Source organism: Suricata suricatta, chromosome 5 (genome assembly GCF_006229205.1).
Source record: "Suricata suricatta isolate VVHF042 chromosome 5, meerkat_22Aug2017_6uvM2_HiC, whole genome shotgun sequence".
Lineage (NCBI taxonomy): Eukaryota > Metazoa > Chordata > Mammalia > Carnivora > Herpestidae > Suricata > Suricata suricatta.
The window spans coordinates 125,988,214-126,007,445 of record NC_043704.1 but is presented as its reverse complement, the minus strand read 5'-3'; the positions used below and the strand labels follow the sequence as shown (position 1 = coordinate 126,007,445).

Sequence of the window (19,232 nt, the reverse complement as noted above, 5' to 3'; positions counted from 1 at the left end):
GTGGGCTCCAGGCTCCGCGCTGTCTGCACAGAGCCCAACACAGAGCCTGAACCCATGAGCCATGAGATCATGACCTGAGCTGAAGTCAGATGCTTACCTGAGTCCCCGAGGCACCCTGCTTAGGGATGTATTATTAAGTATAGTTTCATTGGTTGAAAGTTTATTATCTAATTTAATTGTCACTCAGGAGTTCCTGTGAAATATTTAATCATAAACGTAAAAAACAATTCCCATTACTGCTCAAATATACAACAGAATACCTACATAGACAAATACATTAAATTAAGCAGTGTATGTTCTGGCAGCTTGCACCGTATAAGCAAACAGCACTACTGGCCATTTTGTATAACCCCTTGAAATAGTAACTACCAATAATCCTGTTTCTAGGAGATTAATCAAACAAACTGCAATCTCTTGAAGTAACATGGGATACCTGTTATTTAAGAACATCTTCTATTTCCTGCCATTAGACTAGTTTTGGGTTCACCACAACTTCCCCTTCATTTCTGCTAAGGCAATTATGTTATATTTCAGTGGGTAACAAAATCATAATTTTTAAAAATCAACCACTGAAAAAGTAGTAAGATCCCAAAGAGATGAGTGACTTAATCTTTTAAATCGACAATGGAGTAAGAATTTTAAAAACTATATTGAACAAAGTAACTTTTCTTCATTCAAAAGTGTTCAGATGTAGGCTTTTCTATTAGAGGGCAGATGAAAACCACATAGTTCTTTGACTGATATTATGTTTTAAAGCTATGTGCTAAAAACAAAGTCAAACTCATTTGTACTCCCATGAAAACAGCTTTGCTTAATGTAGAAGCTGGCAAAGAATTCCACTACAATTCGGAACTTGTACATAAAGATCTGGCAACCCCTAAAACATATGAGTAAGAGCACAAGTTGTCCTTACTGCTATTCATACAGGCGCTGTGTGCTAAATCAAACTCTGCTTTCGCATTTCATTATTTGAGAAAAACTGAAATCGAAACAAAAAATGCAACCTTTCCCTCCCTCCAAAAAAGCTTATCCTGGATTATACAGGTAGGTCCTAAATGCAATCATAAGTATCTTTATTAGAGAGACAGAGGAGTTTTAAGACACAGACACATACTGAAGAGAAGGTGATGTGAACATGAAGCAGAGAGATGCAGCTATGAGCCAAGGAATGCCAAGAGCCAACAGCAGCTGGAAAAAGCAAGGCAAGTTTCCCCCTTAGGGCCTCTGGAGGGAGCATGGCCCTGCCTACACCTTCATATCAGACATTTGGCCTCCAGAATTCAATTGTGAGAATAAACCTCTGTCATTTTACCACCAAGGTTGCAATAATTTCTTACAGAATTCAGAGGACACAAATACACTGAGGAAATGAGAGTATCAAAAGAGTAATCCTCAAAGCATACAAACTTAGAAGTAAAAGGGTAATCCCATATATATTATAAATAAAATCTATTGATGAAACACAAGATACAGTAGGAGTGTAAGCCAAATTTTTACAGTTGAAATTTTGAAGCAAACAATTCTAAAAGATTATTTATCTATTTATTTATTTATTTATTTAAATTTATTGTCGAGTTAGCTAACATGCAATACAGTGTATACGGTGTGCTCTGGGTTTTGGGGGTAGATTCCCATGATTCATTGCCTACATACAACACCCAGTGCTCATACCAGCAAGTGCCCTCCTCAATGCTCATCACCCATTTCCCCCCCTCTTCACCCCCCAACAACCCTCAATTTGTTTTCCACATTCAAGATTCTCTTATGATTTTATATTTAATACTAGCATATCACTGAATGGTCATAGAGGGGGACTTTATAAGCAAAAGTTTTACCTAATCTCTATTCAGATACAGTAATAAACTGTAGTAAGCAAGAGATAGGAAAATCCAACTTTCAAATGAGAAATTAAGAGCAATTTAAAATATCTACAAAATACCCACAAATAAATGTGGCTACTGAAACTATTCATCACTATGTATAAAGGATCCCACTATATGGTCTGCTCTGGTGAGTAGAACTACTGAGAATTGGACAAAAGGGAAGAGAGTGGCATCTGGGGAATTACAAATAACACAGGTCATAATGTTGGAAGAGATTTTTAAAAGAAATAAATATTTATGATCTGGGAATCACTTGGTCATTCTGAGTCTTAAATAAGAAAAGAAAAATAACCAAATACTGGAACCTCTCTAAGCCTTAGTATCCATCTCTAAAACTGGGATATTAGTGTCTAGCTACTTCATAGTGTTAGCAGCTCCCTCACAGGGTTTACTCTGAGCATGAACTGTGATTATACACAGTGGTGGCCCATGGTCTGAGTCACAGCCTCTTTCTATAAACTGGCTGACTGGAGCTAACTACCCTTGCTTTCTCAGTGAAACACTTGAGGGAATAGTTACAAAAGTTTAAAAAAAAAAAAAAAAGAAAGAAAGAAAAAAACAACCCATAAAGCCTCTTCACCATTCTATTGATTTCCAGGATTCCCAGCACTTACCACATCACTAGCACTGGAGAACTCATTATTAACCAGACTTTCCAGAGCCATCCACCGAACCGGCCTGTTTTCATTGTCCCCCAGACAGTGATAGTCCATGGGGAACAAGTCTCTGGAGAGGGCATTGTCTGTGATCTTAACTTGAAGTGTGTCATCAATGCTGAAAAGTAAAGACATGAACATCAAATGTAATCAGAGTATTTAAAACATTTGAATCAGGATTACTCTTAAATACAATACAATGCCCACTGTGACTCCTAGAGAGAACCCCAAATCCAGGGAAAACTAAGCTTCAAAGGACAGTAACAAGCTCATGGCACCTACACACAGTTCCTAGCAGCCAGGTCTTTGTGGATGACTTCCCTTCTGGCCAGATAGCTCATTCCACAGGCAATCTGAATAGCCATGTGTACCAGGTCTTGTTGAGAAATTGCCTGCGGTAAGAAAAAAAAAAATGACACTCTTTGTAGTTAGCAAAAAAATTATGGTGGCAGCTGCTTATTTTATTCCACAATCCTACTCCATCCCAAAATACTTCTCTACACCTACACTTGCATTTTAAAAAGCTACTTCTTGACCAAGAATATACTCCCATAGCTCCCTAATATTTGTATCTACTATAGTCCTTATCATTCCATAATGTAATTTACTTCACTGCCTCATCTGTTAGGTAGGTCTCCCCAACAATTAGGACATACCATAGCTGCTCAGTAAATATGTTCCATGGATGCCGAATTCTCAAGTTAATATTTCGAATGCTTATTATTTGATAACCTGTTCTTTAAAGTCAAAAGTTTTTATTAGCAGATTATTGCTTAGAGACCATTGTCAAGCCAAGAGAAGTCTATAGCTCTCACTGCTGATATGCTCCTCTAGAGCCAGTCTGCCAAGATGGTGGGTTGAGGGGTAAAAGAAATTCTTCCTCAGGTGGGCTGCAGCCTCCAGCAATCTGTTGGGAACCCTGGCTTTAATCCTGTCAATTTACAAAGCATATTGACTTATAAGTCGCTCAAAGCAGCATTTGAATCCACTTTCTCCTGGCAACTGTAGTAAATACATCATTATAAACTCTAAAACAAACAATATGGCTACAAGTTACAGTAGGCAACAAACACAAGGTAGGCTTTCCTATCACTACCATCATAATGTGCCTGGAATGTAACCAAATGCTTCACAGCTATGTGCACAAATAGTGAAGAGAAGGAAACTCTTAAGTGACCGACATTTTATAGCCAAGCTTATTAAAAACAGATCTATTATCTCCATAATCTAGACCTCCAATCACGACCAGCTTTTGGTATAATATGGACCAAATGACTGTCAAATATGTTTCCATTCCTAGAAGGGAGATCTAGTACCAGTGCCTTCAAAGAGTTATCAGAAAAATGGCTGAGATGGTGTTTAGAGAGGGTCTGAGGTGATTATAAACAAACACACAATGGATAAAAAGGAAAAAGTTCACCCATCAGTGAAGTGCAACCATTAAGACAAGAATCACAAACCATTTTCCTCTAAATCAACAGGTTATAAATACCTTCTGGCTCACTTGAATTTCTTTTTTGTGAGCTTTTAAACAGTTTATATACAGAAAGGTTAACATCTGTTTTCAAAGATAATATGAGAAGTTCCTGGCAAATAACTGGTATCAGGGCAAATTTTTCTCACCTGCGGATTATTGGCCTCTACTAATTTGCACTGCCGTAAAAACAATTTAAGATTCCCCCAATTCATGTAAGGCAGTATCACCAGGGGCTTTTCTCCTTCTTCTATACACACATGCGTAATAGGAAGAAGATTTCTACAAAATAATGAAATTAGGAGAAAGACAAGTGAAATCTAAAACCTCAAGGGCTTATTTTTAATAAAAAATTAATAAAGATAACCTAAAACAAAACAAGAAAATCTTAAACATACTTAAAAAACATGATAACCATTAAAAATGTAATAAAATTATGAACGCCCTTTGAAACTAGACATCAGTATTTCCCACATACACACTTTGTAGACAGATAGGGAAAAGTTGTAAACTCAAAGTTGTTTCCTATGGACTGGATTCTCTGGAGACACCCTCTAGTCACACAAAAACTTTTCTCTTATGGAGTAATCAGAGACATCTAAAAAATGACTTGGTGCATTTATGAGTGTATTATAACATCCTCTTTAGTTCATCAACACATTAAAGAAAAGCAGACTGGACCAGAATATGCTAATCAAGAAGGCCTCAAAGAGGCTGCAACTACCACATAAGCCAAGATGTCCTTAGCTGGTCACATGGGACTTAGAATCTAATTTCTAAATCCTACATTTACATTTACTGTCTGTATAACCATCTCTCCTGGCCTTAGTTGCCATGCCTCTACCACTTTTTACATAATCATCTCATTTTCCCAACTCTACCAAAAAAGGCAAAAACTAACATGAACTCTTATTTTTACACCCAATGCTTTGTACTCTGTGCCAAGGAAAATAAGTATTTAATAAATATTTGATAACACAAGTAACAGCCTTAAAAACACTCCTACTCCTTAACTTAGTAAATTCTGCCTCTAAGGATGTTTAATAAGGAAATAATATTAAACATTAAGAGCTACATGAGGGGCATCTGTGTGGCTCAGTCATTTCAGCACATGACTTCAGCTCAGGTCATGATCTCACTGTTCGTGGGTTTGAGCCCCACGTCAGGCTCTGTGCTCACTGCTAGTTCTGAGCCTGGAGACTCTCTTCAGATTCTGTGTCTCCCTCCCTGTGACCCTCCCCTGCTGCTCACGTTGTCTCTCTCTCTCAAAAATAAATAAAACATTAAAAAAAAAAAGCTACATGAACAAGGATAGTTAATGCAATATTAATAGCAAAAAGTTGCAAACAACTTCAATGTACAAATGCAGGACAGTATATAACAATTAAATGGTCACAAAGAGATGTTAAGAAAATAGGAGTAAAAGTTTATCTTATATGAAAGCAAGATACAAAATTTACCTATGTTTGCAGGATAATTCCAAAGTTGAGAGAAAAAATAATAAAACTCTGCACAGAAATATGACAAGAACTAAAAGGTGTTGTCTTTGAGTTGTGGGGCTTTAAGATCATTTCTACCTAGCTTTTCCTGTTCTGCTTTTCTAAATTGTTTCAAATGAGCACGTGTCTCTTAAAATCACACTCATACAACTCTGACCCAATGGCACACAAGTGAAAGCCGTGGGCTCCCCTTCCTGCTGTGTAGGACTTACTAACAGGGAAAGCACTGAATCCAAGGAGCAGAAAATGAGTTCTCAAGAGATTAGTAGACCTGCACTAAATAACCTCTCTAGTACAGCTTCTGCTTGCATTATAGCCTAAGGGTGGCAGTGATGATTAGTCCCACTTAGTTGAACAAAGAAGCCCATGCAGAGAGGTTAGGTTATCTGCCAAGGACAAACAGCAAATGCATGGAGAAGAAAATTCAAAGCTTCATTTGATTTTAAAACCCTTATGCTTTTCCCTGGATTACTGGATATTCCCTTCCAGGAGACCAAGAAGAAATGCATGGGAAGTGACAGAGCCTCTTTTCATACCAAGTCCCATGCACACTAAAATGACTACAACAAGGTTTGCATTCAGGTTTAACTGAGCACATAATGATTTTAGGGGTAATGTGTGTGAAGAGTTACCTGATGTAACACCCCTAAAATTATTTCTCTGCTCCTCTTCTCATGTCCGAAACCCACTAAACAGCGTTGAAGGCATTTTAACCAGGTACAGTAAGTTTGCTGCTTGAGATCAAATCATTTTGCTTTATCAGCAGAGGTAACAAGTTGCATTAATGTGTTTTTTAAAAATTTTTATATGTTTTATTTATTCTTATTTTTTTTAATATTTAATTTTGAGTAAGAGAGAGAGAGAACAAGGGAGGGGCAGAGAGAGAAGGAAACACAGAATATGAAGCAGGCTCCAGGCTCTGAGCTGTCAGCACAGAGCCCAACGTGGGGCTCGAACTCACAGACTGCAATATTGTGACCTGAGCTGAAGTTGGTCACTTAACCGACTGAGCCACCCAGGCACCCCTCTATGAACATGTTTTAAAGAACAAATGGCTGGTCTTCATTCTGCCCATTTTATAAAGGAAAAGAGGATAAAAAGATGATCTGGAACCTAGCTGAAGAGGGGATGAGAGCAGAAACTGGTGCTGTAGGCAAGAATGAGGCAGAGACAGGGAAGGTTCTGTGGGGACATGAGACAAGAACTGCATGCGGTTCAGTCTTGCCAAGTGTGCCTGCAGGGTGACAGCTGAGGGGCACTCGGTGTGAGGTCACCATCAGGCAACCTCAGGCCAATGGAGAGCCAAACTGCACACAGAAATAACTCAAGAGTACTTTAATAGGAAGCACTTCAGATGTACTTAAAATAAATTGCTATCTATCTTTTTATTTATATAGCTATTTTAATTTACAATAAAAACTACTCTCTCAAATTCCAGTGAAAAAAGGAATAAAAAGAATTTCAAAATGCTTAAAATATTTCAACACTTTACAATTCTTATCTTGGAATGTTCAAACATGAAATAAACCTGTTTTGCGTGTGGAACTGCATACCACAGCCAGTTTTAAAAAGTTAAAGTCTGAAATGAGGGGTCATTTCTTACTCAGTCTATTTTGTTGGCTTGATAAGTTCTGTAATGTGAACACTGAAGGTCATTATCCCTCATTTTTATCCCCGATGCTTAGCAAAGTTCCAACTGTAAATCTGGTGCTAACTGAATTAGAATGAACAAATAAATGCACAAATACTGTGTTAGGAGTCCTGGTATTACTCTACAGCCAAAAAGGACAATAGCCATGACCAAAGTATACAATCTGCCTTTAGAAGACCTTCCCCAGTCACTGAGTGTCCAGTGTGAACCCTATTCAGCATGTGGGATTCCATCACCTGAAGGTGTCCTGGGGGCTGCTAATTCATTCTGACAGATGCTGGAAAACCCGACAAGTTTAAAGTCACATGAGAAATGCTGCAAATAGTTGTTCTGAACATTTTTCAGCCAAAGCATCTATGCTACAGTGGATATAAAACTGCTTCTTGGGAAAATCCTGGCTTTGTCTACATTTATCCCTGTCTCCCACTTCTATGCTGTAGTGCACAGACCTTATGTCAGGGTAAGAATACTAGGGAGGTACCTAAATGCTAGGTTAACATTACACACTAGTATGAAACACTTTTGGCTCTTCCCTTAGTCAGAATAGAACATGGAGCACTTCCAATACTATTGAGAAGGACATTTCTAAATGACCATTATCCAGTTCTTGTTTTGTTACACAAAGAAAACAAACTGTGTTTTTTAGGAAATATAATCTCAGGGATGTTAACCATCGATTCCTCTGTAAATAAGTTCTATACCTGGACTGAATCAGGCCAATGGAAGATAACATTCTTCAACCACTTGACTTTAACCCTTCAATGGGACAACTTCAGTCCACCACTACTGTATGTCCAACTTTTTCAAAGGTCCCTGAACCTTTTTATGCTCAATGAAACTAAAAAGTATATCTGTTCATTGTTATCAATCAATGCCCCAAGTATGATAAGCCTAATGGGACATCTGCTTGAGAATTTGAAACTAGAAAAATTTTTTTTCCTTCCCCAAGAAACATTTATGTTTCTTTCCCTTCCAATACTGAGATTTATCATCTTTTAATGTTTCTTTAGACTTGGTTGCTGAGAAACTAAAAGATATTTTATGTTCTATCACAACAAAAATACGTGTATCCTTATTGTTGGCTTGTTTTCTCTTCTACCATCACAAAGCTGTATAACTCAGTTTGATTTTCATTACCATTTTATTGCTCTTACTATTGCTGCCTTCTTTTAAGGATCTCACATTCTCTCAAATAGGAACCAAAGTATAAATAAAACTCAAAAATAAAACTCTGCATAGTCATCTTATTTTTCGGCAGAACTTAAGTAACTGCTCAAAGTATAAAGAAATTAAAATGCACGATGCCTTTTGCCTGCATCACTTTTTGTGTTTCTCTTCCCCCCAGAATTCCATAAATATCTTCAAACAGGAATGGTCACTGTCCCATTTTTTTAAATATAGGCAACCAAATCTGTAATAGGCAGAAAATTAAGCTGATGTGATACAGTATATTTGTTTTCAAAAACCTTGCCCCAATACTGATACCGCTGCATGCTAAGATACTATATTTAAGCCCTTTTTGTTTCAGAAGATAGAAGCTTCTGTTATAGAGGACTGAAGAGGACTGATAAGAGCTTTTTTAAGAAAAAGAAAAGTACTTTATATAGAAATACAAGTATTTCTTAAAAATCATACTACGGCCTAATGACAAGACATTGGTTAACTATTCAATTAACTGTTCCATATCTTTTTTAAATGTAGATATGAATACATAGTTACTTATATAAAAAGTTAGTTTTATTATATCAAGAAGCCTGTTAACCTTGTTAAAGATAATAATGATAATATGATTCTATTAAAAAAACCTTTTCAGGGCGCCTGGGTAGCTCAGTTGTTAAGCATCTGACTCTTGATTTCAGCTCTGGTCATGATCTCATGGTTCATGAGGATGAGCCCCACATTAGGCTCTGTGCTGACAGTGTGAAGCCTGCTTGGGATTCTCTCTCCCTCTCTCTCTGACCCTCCCCCACTTGTTCCCTCTCAATAAATACACATTTAAAAAAATCTTCATTTGGGGGAAGGGAATTGCAGGCTGGAAATGAATTTAAGTGCCGAGATGTCCAGTTTACTTTAAAATATTTCTATACTCATAAATATCTATGTATCATCTACATAGATAATAGACATATACACCAAACGAAAGTGGCAAAATGTTAACAATCACTAAATTTAGAAAATAGGATTATTAGTTTTTATTATTCCCATCTCTGGTATTCTATGTTAAAGACTCTCACAGCAGATATTTTTAAAATATTTTTTCAAGTTTTTATTTATTTATTTTGAGAGAGAGACAGAATGAGCAAAGAGGGAGAGAATCCCAAACAGGTTCCGCAATGTCAGCTCGAAGCTTGCGTAGGGGCTTGAACTCATAAACCGTGAGAACCTGTGAGCCAAAACCAATAGTTAGATGCTTAACTGACTGAGCCACTTAGGTGCCCCTCACAGTGGATATTTTTTAGCAGATATATATCACTACCTATTTTTTAAAGGAAAATATGCACACAATTATGTAAAAAGAATCCCTCTCTCAAAAGCTTAGCTATGTTTTATTTTCTTCTTTATACTTTACTGCATTTTTAAATTTTGCACATTGATATTCTTTTAAAAAAAAGTCTATTCCAAAAAGCTTTCAATTCAGAAGACATCACAACTTTCTTAAGTAAAAATGTAGCATACAATGTTACCATGTTTAACGCTTAAATGCTGGGTGGTTTTCCTCTCACCTGTGATGAAGACCTCGTAGCTTACAACTTTCAGTGAGCATCATTGTCACCTGAATTTCAGAAGCTTGATCTATATAAAGAAAAAGACATTGTCTTAGATGATAACACTACATATGGGACAAAACCCATTCTGTTATTAGCAAAAAATTACCTCAAACTACCAGGTGAATTTTCATTATAAGATACAGGTAAATACACATAAGTCTAGCCTATTTCTATTACAAAATTACAAAATATTACAAAATTCTTTTGCAATAGGTAGGATTTCATTTAATAGATGAACATTAACAGAAGCCATGAAGAATAAATTTGAGTGGGTAAAAATTAGAAATTAAGAAAGGTTCCATAAAGAAAGTAGAAAAAGTAGCAGCAGGCTGGGCAAATATGTGCAACACATAACATATATAAAGGGCTAATTTCATTTTCCCCCCTTCTTTAAAGAACTCATACAAATCAGTAAGAAAAAAATTTAAAAAGTCAAAAGATAAAAGCATACACTTTACTGAAAAAAGCAACACAAACGACCAAAAAAATTACAACACGACTTTTAGCCTCACCACTCCGTAAAGAGAAACAAACAAAATTAGGAAGTAATCATTTTCCTGGTCAGAGTGGGACAAATAAAATAATCAGCTACCTGCCAGTTTGGGCAGGAGGGTGAGGAAACACATTCAGTAATAGCATCTTGGGAACATGAGGGAAGCAACATCTAACAAAATGTAAAAATACATGTATTCTTTACATCATCAGTCCCACTGCTAAAAGCCTACTTTTACAGATACAGTCACAGAGGTTCATCTACATAGAGCATAACAAAAATATTGTTCAGCTGTGATAGCAAAAAGTTCAAAACAACCCAAAGTGCCTCTCAAAAGAGAATCAGTTAAATTACCACACTGGAGTACTATGCAATTACTTTTAAAAAATAAGATTTAAGTCTATGTGTATGACAGAAGATCTCCAAGATATATTAAATTTTAAAAGCAAGGTGACAAATTGTTTGAGTGACCAGTTATGTTTTAAAAACAAATTATTTGAAAAATTAGATATATTTGGACATTTTTCTCATATTCATGGAGAGAATCATAATAAATTGTTAAAGACAGTTAGTTTTAGAGATGGGAGAATTTAAATTTTGCACCTATCCCTTCAATTTTTATGTTCAAACCTTAGAAACATAAAACTATTAAAAAAAAATGACCACAGGGGTTTTGAATGAAGATTGTGGTTGTTTTATTTTATTTTCTTCTAACCTAAGTTAAAACCAAGCAAACAAAAAGAACTGATATTAAATTAGTAGAAAAAAATTTAATTATCATATAATAACAGCCAAAACTAGTATGATTATTCCATTTTATTTTTAGCATCTGAACTTATGGTTTTGGTCCAAAGTAAAAGAACTATCATTGGCTTTTAGTTCAATGTTTTTGAAATACAAACCACAATAATGCGATTTACTGATAATCTTCAGTCTGCGCCTCCAAAGGAATTTTAAGTCAGCAAATATCTGCATGAATCTACAAGAATTCTTCATCTTACAGGGGCCACTATCTTAATAGTAAGCAGAATTTTCTCCACTGTTTCGAAGAACATTTCCATTAAGTGAATGGCATATTTTCATTATAAAACTGAAATGACTTTCAAGTTTTTAAAAAATGGTCTAGAGATATCAAAAACAAAATTAGGAGTATAATGTATCTTTAAAAACACTTTCAAGGGCACCTGGGAGTCTCAGTCAGCTGAGCATCCAACTCTTGATTTCAGCTCAGGTTTTGATCCCAGGGTCATAGAATTGAATCCTACGTAGGGCTCTGTGGTGACCATGGAGCCTGCTTAGGATTCTCTCCCTCTTTCTCCATCTGTCACTCTCTCCTGTTAGCACTCTCTTTCTAAAAATAACAACATTTTCAAAGAAACCAAGTAACTAATTTGTATGCCAATTGCAAAAATAGTAGTAATAATTTGCAAAGTTTCTGATCAATGGAACAAGAGGGAGAAAAAGATATATAGACTGGCAAAGCTAAGATCCACATCCCAGCCTTACCTAATAAAATGCTAAACCAAGAGTAAAATCCAAACCACTAAAGTCAAGTACTATGAGTATGTGTCACAGTCACTCCTTAAAAGTGAAACTGCCAAAGCTAAGCAATCACAAATTTCATTTTCTTCCAAGATTAACTTGCTATTAGTGTCCACTTTTCCAGAAAGCTTCACTTAGTTTAAAGCCTTTGTAGGAATGTAAAATGAGTGGACAAAAGCCAACAGCCTGAAACACTTGGTATGTCTTTGGAAAAGGTGCTTCACACCGATGTCTCCCAGAATAACCTCTAGTTGTCTAAAAACTGCTCAAAATTTAGGATCATCTAGGAATGGCAGAATGTGCCTTTCTTTCTTTTTCTGTAATCTAAATTAGTTTTAATGAAATTACGGCCAGGACAACTTGGGGACTGTACAGTCTTTTTCAGATTGAAAACTAGTAATATTTGGAGGTCTGCACCCCGTTAATAAGTGTTGACCTTCCTGTCAACTGGCATGAAGATCCAAATAAAAGTCAATTTCAAGACATGTTATTTTATGCATAATTTATCTTCAAATTATTAACTTTAATAAGCATACTTTATTAGGCAAGGGACACTTGAACTAGATGATGATCTGAGAACACTTTGAGTTGGAGAAAAAATAATTTTATCCATTTAATAAGAAAAAACCATTTTCCTGGATTCCTTTCCAAGTCTTTTAATTTTAAATACTGAAAGATCTATTTTAAGATGCATACATTTGAAAATACTATAAAATATTTACATTCCAACTTATAAGAAGAACAAAATGATTAATAAAAACATTAATTTCCAAATTGCAAAGTATTAGAAGCTATACAACAAAATAAGAATCTAACACCAATAATCTCAAATTAATTAATTTACTTTATGGAATTCAATTTCATAATACTCATTGTATGAGATTCAAATTCTTAATTTCAATCTCTGGAAATTTATATTGGAATATTCATTAAGCCTCTGTGCAAATTTATAAATTTTTTATGAAGCCAAATTCCAATTTCTTATTTATGCCTATAGTTAAGATCAATAATCTTTTAAAAAACTTTTTTACATTTTAAGCTACATTTCTAATTGTATGGCATGTAACAAAGCATACAGATTTGTGACAGATCTTTGCCAGATCTTCATAGCTTTCATTTAAAAAAAAAATTCCAAAAAAAAAAAAATCTCAGAGATACCCAATGATGTGGAGTTATCCAACAATTCCAAGCCAAGGACTGTGGTCAATGCACTTCCTCTTTGTTTCTCATGCAAACTATGACTATATCTTGGCTAAGGACTCACTGTGCTTTCTCTGGTTTCCGTTCAGCTCAGAGGGAACATTACAATTACAGTGGTTAAGGCATAGAAACAACCAAGTGACTACAATTTCAAGCATATCCGGAAGGAGAAATCTTATCTTGTGAAACAGTCCCAGTATCCACATTGTGTTTTCTTATCACTATTATTTCCTTTTTTCCTCCCTTCCAGTCCTAAATCAAACTAATTCTATATAGAAAGCTCTTTTGCTAATTCAAGACTCATTCAGAACAAATTAGTAACAGCCCAGTTGTACACTAACCACAGATTTATAAACCCCAGAAGAAATATTAAAATTACAGAGAAATTCTTCTTTAAAAATGGGGAAAATGGACAAAAGTCAGCAGTACTAAATTAAGACTTCAAATTTTATATTTACAAAGAGTACTATGTGTAAAATATCTTTCAAAGCTGGTCAGAAAACCTACTGGACCAAACAAATATTAACCTTTAAAAGCGCTTTGTGGCTAGGAGAGGTAGATAGATAAAACATATACTGAATAGTATAATAAGTTAAACCATCTGTTTAGAAAACACAGAATGTGTGCATGGCATGTGTGTGTTAAGCAAGCAACTTTGCTAAATTAAAAGAAATCAAACTACACATTTTTAAGATTAGTATAACTTAAATCCTTCATACTTTCCATCAATTCATTTAAGTAGATTTAGAAACATAAGTTTTTATAAGTTAACTTTGAAAACTTCATAAAATTGTCACCTCCTACATATAAAACTGAGTTTAATTTTTCCCTCAATTTCTGCATCAAAATGCTAAATTTGTTTTTTCAAAATTAACATTTTTGTCGTGTCAGTCTATATCAGACACTATCAGACATTAAACACCCTATAAGTTACCACATTTTTCTTTTTCTTAAAATGACTGAATTTAACCAAGATTTAGCTTTTACAAATATCAACTATAAAGTGAAAACTTGGGCATCATATTTCTCCAAAAGGAGAATATGTGAAAATAGGCATTCTGTTCATGATAACATTAACTAGTGTTACCTGTCAGAAAATAATCTGACAAAATTTATCAAAATGTAAACGTAAACACCTCTTGGGGCAATAATAGCAACTATGGCTATATCTATAAACTAAGCCAAGAAGGATATATACACACATGGGTATTTTCTTTCTTATTTATTTGTGTGTTTGTTTGTTTTTGAGAGAGAGGGGGAGAGAGAGACAGAGTGTGAGCAGGGGAGGGACAGAGAGAGAAGGAGACACAGAATCAGAAGCAGGCTCCAGGCTCTGAGCTAGCTGTCATGTTTGTTTTTGAGAGAGAGGGAGAGAGAGACAGAGTGCGAGCAGGGGAGGGGCAGGGAGAGGGGAGACACAGAATCTGAAGCAGGCTCCAGGCTCTGAACTGTCAGCACAGAGCCCGACGCGGGGCTTGAACTGCACAGGGAGATCATGACCTGAGCTGAAGTCGGACTCCTAACCGAGCCACCCAGGTACCCCATACATGGATATTTTCTGCAGCATTATATATAATGGGGGGTGGGGGGAAGGCAGGGGAGTGGGAGGAAGGTAAACAAGACTATTCACAGAAGGTACTATTCTTTGTAGACAGCAGTATTGGGAGTGGGGAGGAGGAAAAACAAGTGACAGCGTTTTTAAGAGGAAAGAAACAACTTTTACCTGGGAAAAACACATATTAGATATAGCAAAAGTGAAGCCAAATGGATGTAATTTAACTACGATCCTGAGTAATATCTTTTAAGTGTTTAATATCTTAAATTATTAGACCTTTTTTTTCTATACCTTATGAGAACAAGTCAAATCCCTCAAAAGTTAGTCTCATATGAGCTAAACTCACATGGACTGACTTAAAGGTCTGATGCAGACTGACAATCTGAGAATTTCACTGGCATGATCTACCTTAGGAAAGCATTCTGGTAACAGTATGAGGAAAAAAACCCTACCTTTAACTGTTTTTACAAATGCTTGTTTTTCTTTATTTGGATCTTTTTCATCTACTAAAATCCCATGGAAAATACGCCCAAAAGTACCTAGAAGGAAAAATAATTAATGAGATCATCATATGATAACTTTTATAAAATCCTAAGTATAAAACTTCCTGGCACAATAAACTTAAACATAACAAGGTCATATGTGGTCAGCAACATTACTCTAACCCAAATCTTTGGTTTTTTTAATGACTATTACAAATTCTCTGGAACTATGAAATATTTTAACTTGCTTTTTTTTTTTCAAGTTTATTTAGTTTTCAAGAGAGAGTACACACATGTACATGCAACCAGGGAGGGGCAGAGAGGAAGGAGAGAGAAAAATCCCAGGCAAGTTCTGTGCTGACAGCACAGGGCTCTATCTCACACACCATGAGATCATGACCCGAGCAGAAACAAAAAGTCAGACACCTAACTGACTGAGTCACCCAGGTGCCCCTTAACTTGCTTTTAGAAATACCATATTTAAACTAAGTATATGAGAATTCTTTTGGAATTATCCTAAATAAACTAATGATATGCCAGGAACACTAGAACTCAGTAATGGGGTATCCATTAGAGGCATTTATGAGTTTCTAAGTTTAGCTTCAGAATAATAACAAAAGAGAACAATGGGTTTCCTTCATATATTCAAAAACAGACCAAAAAATTTTACTTAGGGGCTCCTGGGTGGTTCAGTCAGTTAAGCCTCCGGCTTCAGCTCAGGTCAGATCTCACGTTCGTGGGTTCGAGCCCCGCGTCAGGCTCTGTGCTGACAGCTAGCTCAGAGCCTGGAGCCTGCTTCTGGTTCTGTGTCTCCTTCTCTCTCTGCCCCTCCCCCTCTCATGCTCTGTCTCTCTCTGTATCAAAAATAAATAAAACATTAAAAAAATTAAAAAAAAAATTTACTTAATTACTACCTGTCACTGGGGACAGTTCAAACTTCTCTCTTAGCTGTGATTGACCTAAAAACATCTCAACCAAGAGATGAATTTAGAATGACTCATATGCATTCAAAACATTCCAAACTGGATTGTGGAAGGGGGAAAAAGATAATTCTTTATTTAACAACTTGAGGAGCTCAACTCAATGAAGTACTTTATTATTAATTTCTGTCCTCGTCCAGCATGTCCTCAATCAATACCCTAAAACTCAAGAAAGAAAACAAGGACCAATAAGTGGGGAAGGGAAGGATACTAAAATCTATCAAACATCTATTAATAAGTTCATTTAATGTATATGGTTTCATCTAATCTTCACTACTAGTCCATATGCAGACAATGTAGTGCAAATTTATAGAAAACGAAACTGGACATGAAGACATTAAATGATTTCTCCAAGGTAATAAATAATAATAAATCACGGGACTGGGATTGGAAGTTGGGTGTTACCCCGAAGCCCATGTTTGCTCCATCAGCTCCAACCCCACACTCTCTGTCACAGGGAGAATTACTTAGACTATCTCAAACAGGCTTGCTAGGTAGTGATCATCTTTAAACAAGAACAGAAAACATATTTAAGGTAATATTTAAATGCTAATATATAAAAATGTGTTTTAATGTACTTGAAAATCAAGAATTACACCAAAGCTGTAGTAAGGCAAATTAAAAATCTAAAGAAAATAAAAATCAGTTTTAGAAAAGAAATAAATTGTATACTTCTATTCTTAGACACAAAGACATGAAATTCTTAAAATGTGAAATAAAAATATTTTTATAGTGTTAACATTAAATCTTCCTTGAGAAACTGATTTTAAGAAAATAAATACCTTCTTGGAGTACATCTTTTAAAGTTATCCTCTCCCTGGATATTGCTATATCCTTCACCTTAGCTTTGGCCTCCAAAAGAGTGACACTTCTCAGGTCGTTCTTCTCTATCCGCAAGGTAGGATAACCTGAGGAGCCAACAAAGCCAGACCAAGAAATATAAATACCCTCATTGTGCCATCAGGGTCAACTAATTCACTTCAAACCTCAGGATTCAAGTCACAGGAATTAATCAATTTAAGAATCACAAAAGGAAAAGGGCACACACATGAACAGGGAGAATTACTTATGAAGGTCATACAAAATTTTTCTTCAATGTTTATATATTTTTGAGAGAGAGAGACGGAGAGCACAAGAGGGGGAGGGGCAGAGAGAGAGAAACACAGAATCTGAAGCAGGCTCCAGGCTCTGAGCTGTCAGCACAGGGCCGGACATGGGGTTTGAACCCATGAACCGTGATATCATGACCTGAGCCTAAGTTGGACACTCAACCAGCTGAGCCACCCATGTGCCCTAAGGCCAAACAAAATTGTAAAGAAACACTTTCCACCTATCCCAAATCCTTAAAATGTATAATTAAGATAACACTAAAATGATAAGAAACGCTAAAATGAGTATTACCATTACCACCACTTCAACTGCCTTTCATCCAAATGAAATAAGCTTTGACTCACAAAATGTTTGTTTGCTTATTTATAGCATGCATGGGACGGGGAGAGGTACAGAAAGGAGAGAGAGAATCTCAAGCAGGCTCTCTGCTGTCAGTGCACAGTCCATTGCGGGACTCGGTCTCACAAACTCTGAGATCATGACCTGAACCGAGATCAAGAGGTGGACATTTAACAGAGGCACCCTAGGCACCCCTTATTTATTTACTTATTTATTTATTTTAGAGAGAGGAGAGTGAGAGAGCACAAGTGGTAGAGAGGGGCAGAGGGAGAGTGTGGGGGGGGAAGGGAGAGAAAGAGAGAGAGAAATAATTTAAAGCAGAATCTATACATGCTCCGCATGGAGCCAGATGTGGGGCTGGACATGGGGCTCAATCTTAAAACCCTAGGATCATGACCTGAGCCAAAATAAGAGTTGGATGCTCAACCAACTGAGCCACCCAGGCACCCCTGACTCACAGAATTTAATTTATTCCCTCTTATGGACTGTATTTTTCCCAATATAGTCTCCTATATAAAAAAAAAACTTTTCAAATGAAAAGATGTTTGTAAAACTAACAAAACATCTGGCTGAATTACTCAATCTCATACTCATACAACCTTGTCATATCATTGTAAGATAACATCTGTTTTTCAGCTCCCCTATTTTCCCATTCATTCTTACTATGATAACAGCAAAAATAAAATTTCTAGCTATAACTTAACATTTTCATTCTAAAAAAAAATGTTAGAATAAAAGGAGAATTCAGTGTTAGAGAGTAGAAACTAGAATGGCTTCTCTTAAGATTTTTGTGCTTTGGTAAGCACATGGGAAGAAAACTCCCTGGAGAGATAGCAGACCTAGACAATGGTCACCAATGGTTGCTACGAGCTCTAGACGAAAAGGCTTGGGGAGCTTTGTGACCAAAGGATTAGGCTGACAACATCTGATTTCACTAAGCAGTTTGAACGGGATACACACAAGTGTGTATCTGTATATGTTTAATCCTACCTAGAGTTCTCAGAGTTTCTTATTAGATCTATGGTCTGTTGTGTTGTTATTTTGGAAAATTCTTAACCACTGTGTCTTCAAATATTTTTTTTTACTCCTCTCTTTGTCTTTTTAAAAAATTTATATACAAATGGATTTCCACTGGATTTTTTTTAAAAAAGTCTGGTTTTGCTACATACAATAAAACAATCGTCTATCTAGCTCAAGATAATGTCCACAAAAATAGTATAATAGTAACTAAAAATATTTTTAATAAGTAATTTCTTTTTTTTATTAATAGTTTATTACCAAGTTGGTTTCCATATAACACCTAGTGCTCTTCCCCACAAGTGTCCCTCTCTACGACCATCACCCCCCTCCCCCTCCCCCCTCCCTCTTCAGCCCTCAGTTTGTTCTCAGCATTCAAAAGTCTCTCATGGTTTGTCTCACTCCCTCTCCCCAACTCTTTTCCCCCTTTCCCATTCCCATGGTCTCCTATTAGGTTTCTCCTGTTAGACCTATGAGTGACAATATATGGTATCTGTCCTTCTCTGCCTGACTTATCTCGCTTAGCATGACACCCTCGAGGTCCATCCATTTCACTACAAATGGCCAGATTTCATTTTTTCTC

General features: G+C 36.1%; 1 protein-coding gene across 2 annotated transcripts in view; it reads right to left on the bottom strand.

Moving 5' to 3' along the window:
- The window catches only part of RYK (receptor like tyrosine kinase), a 68,862-nt gene that overhangs the window by 15,848 nt on the left and 33,782 nt on the right, over nucleotides 1-19,232 (bottom strand). The window contains exons 8-13 of one of the 2 annotated variants that reach the window (XM_029940251.1): nucleotides 16,966-17,100; nucleotides 15,174-15,260; nucleotides 9,887-9,956; nucleotides 4,163-4,295; nucleotides 2,822-2,931; nucleotides 2,498-2,657 (exon numbers count right to left, since the gene is read on the bottom strand). In XM_029940251.1, coding sequence (XP_029796111.1) covers nucleotides 2,498-2,657; nucleotides 2,822-2,931; nucleotides 4,163-4,295; nucleotides 9,887-9,956; nucleotides 15,174-15,260; nucleotides 16,966-17,100 — 695 coding nt within the window. The remainder of the gene's footprint in view (nucleotides 1-2,497; nucleotides 2,658-2,821; nucleotides 2,932-4,162; nucleotides 4,296-9,886; nucleotides 9,957-15,173; nucleotides 15,261-16,965; nucleotides 17,101-19,232) is intronic. The other variant, XM_029940252.1, reaches the window with a different exon arrangement.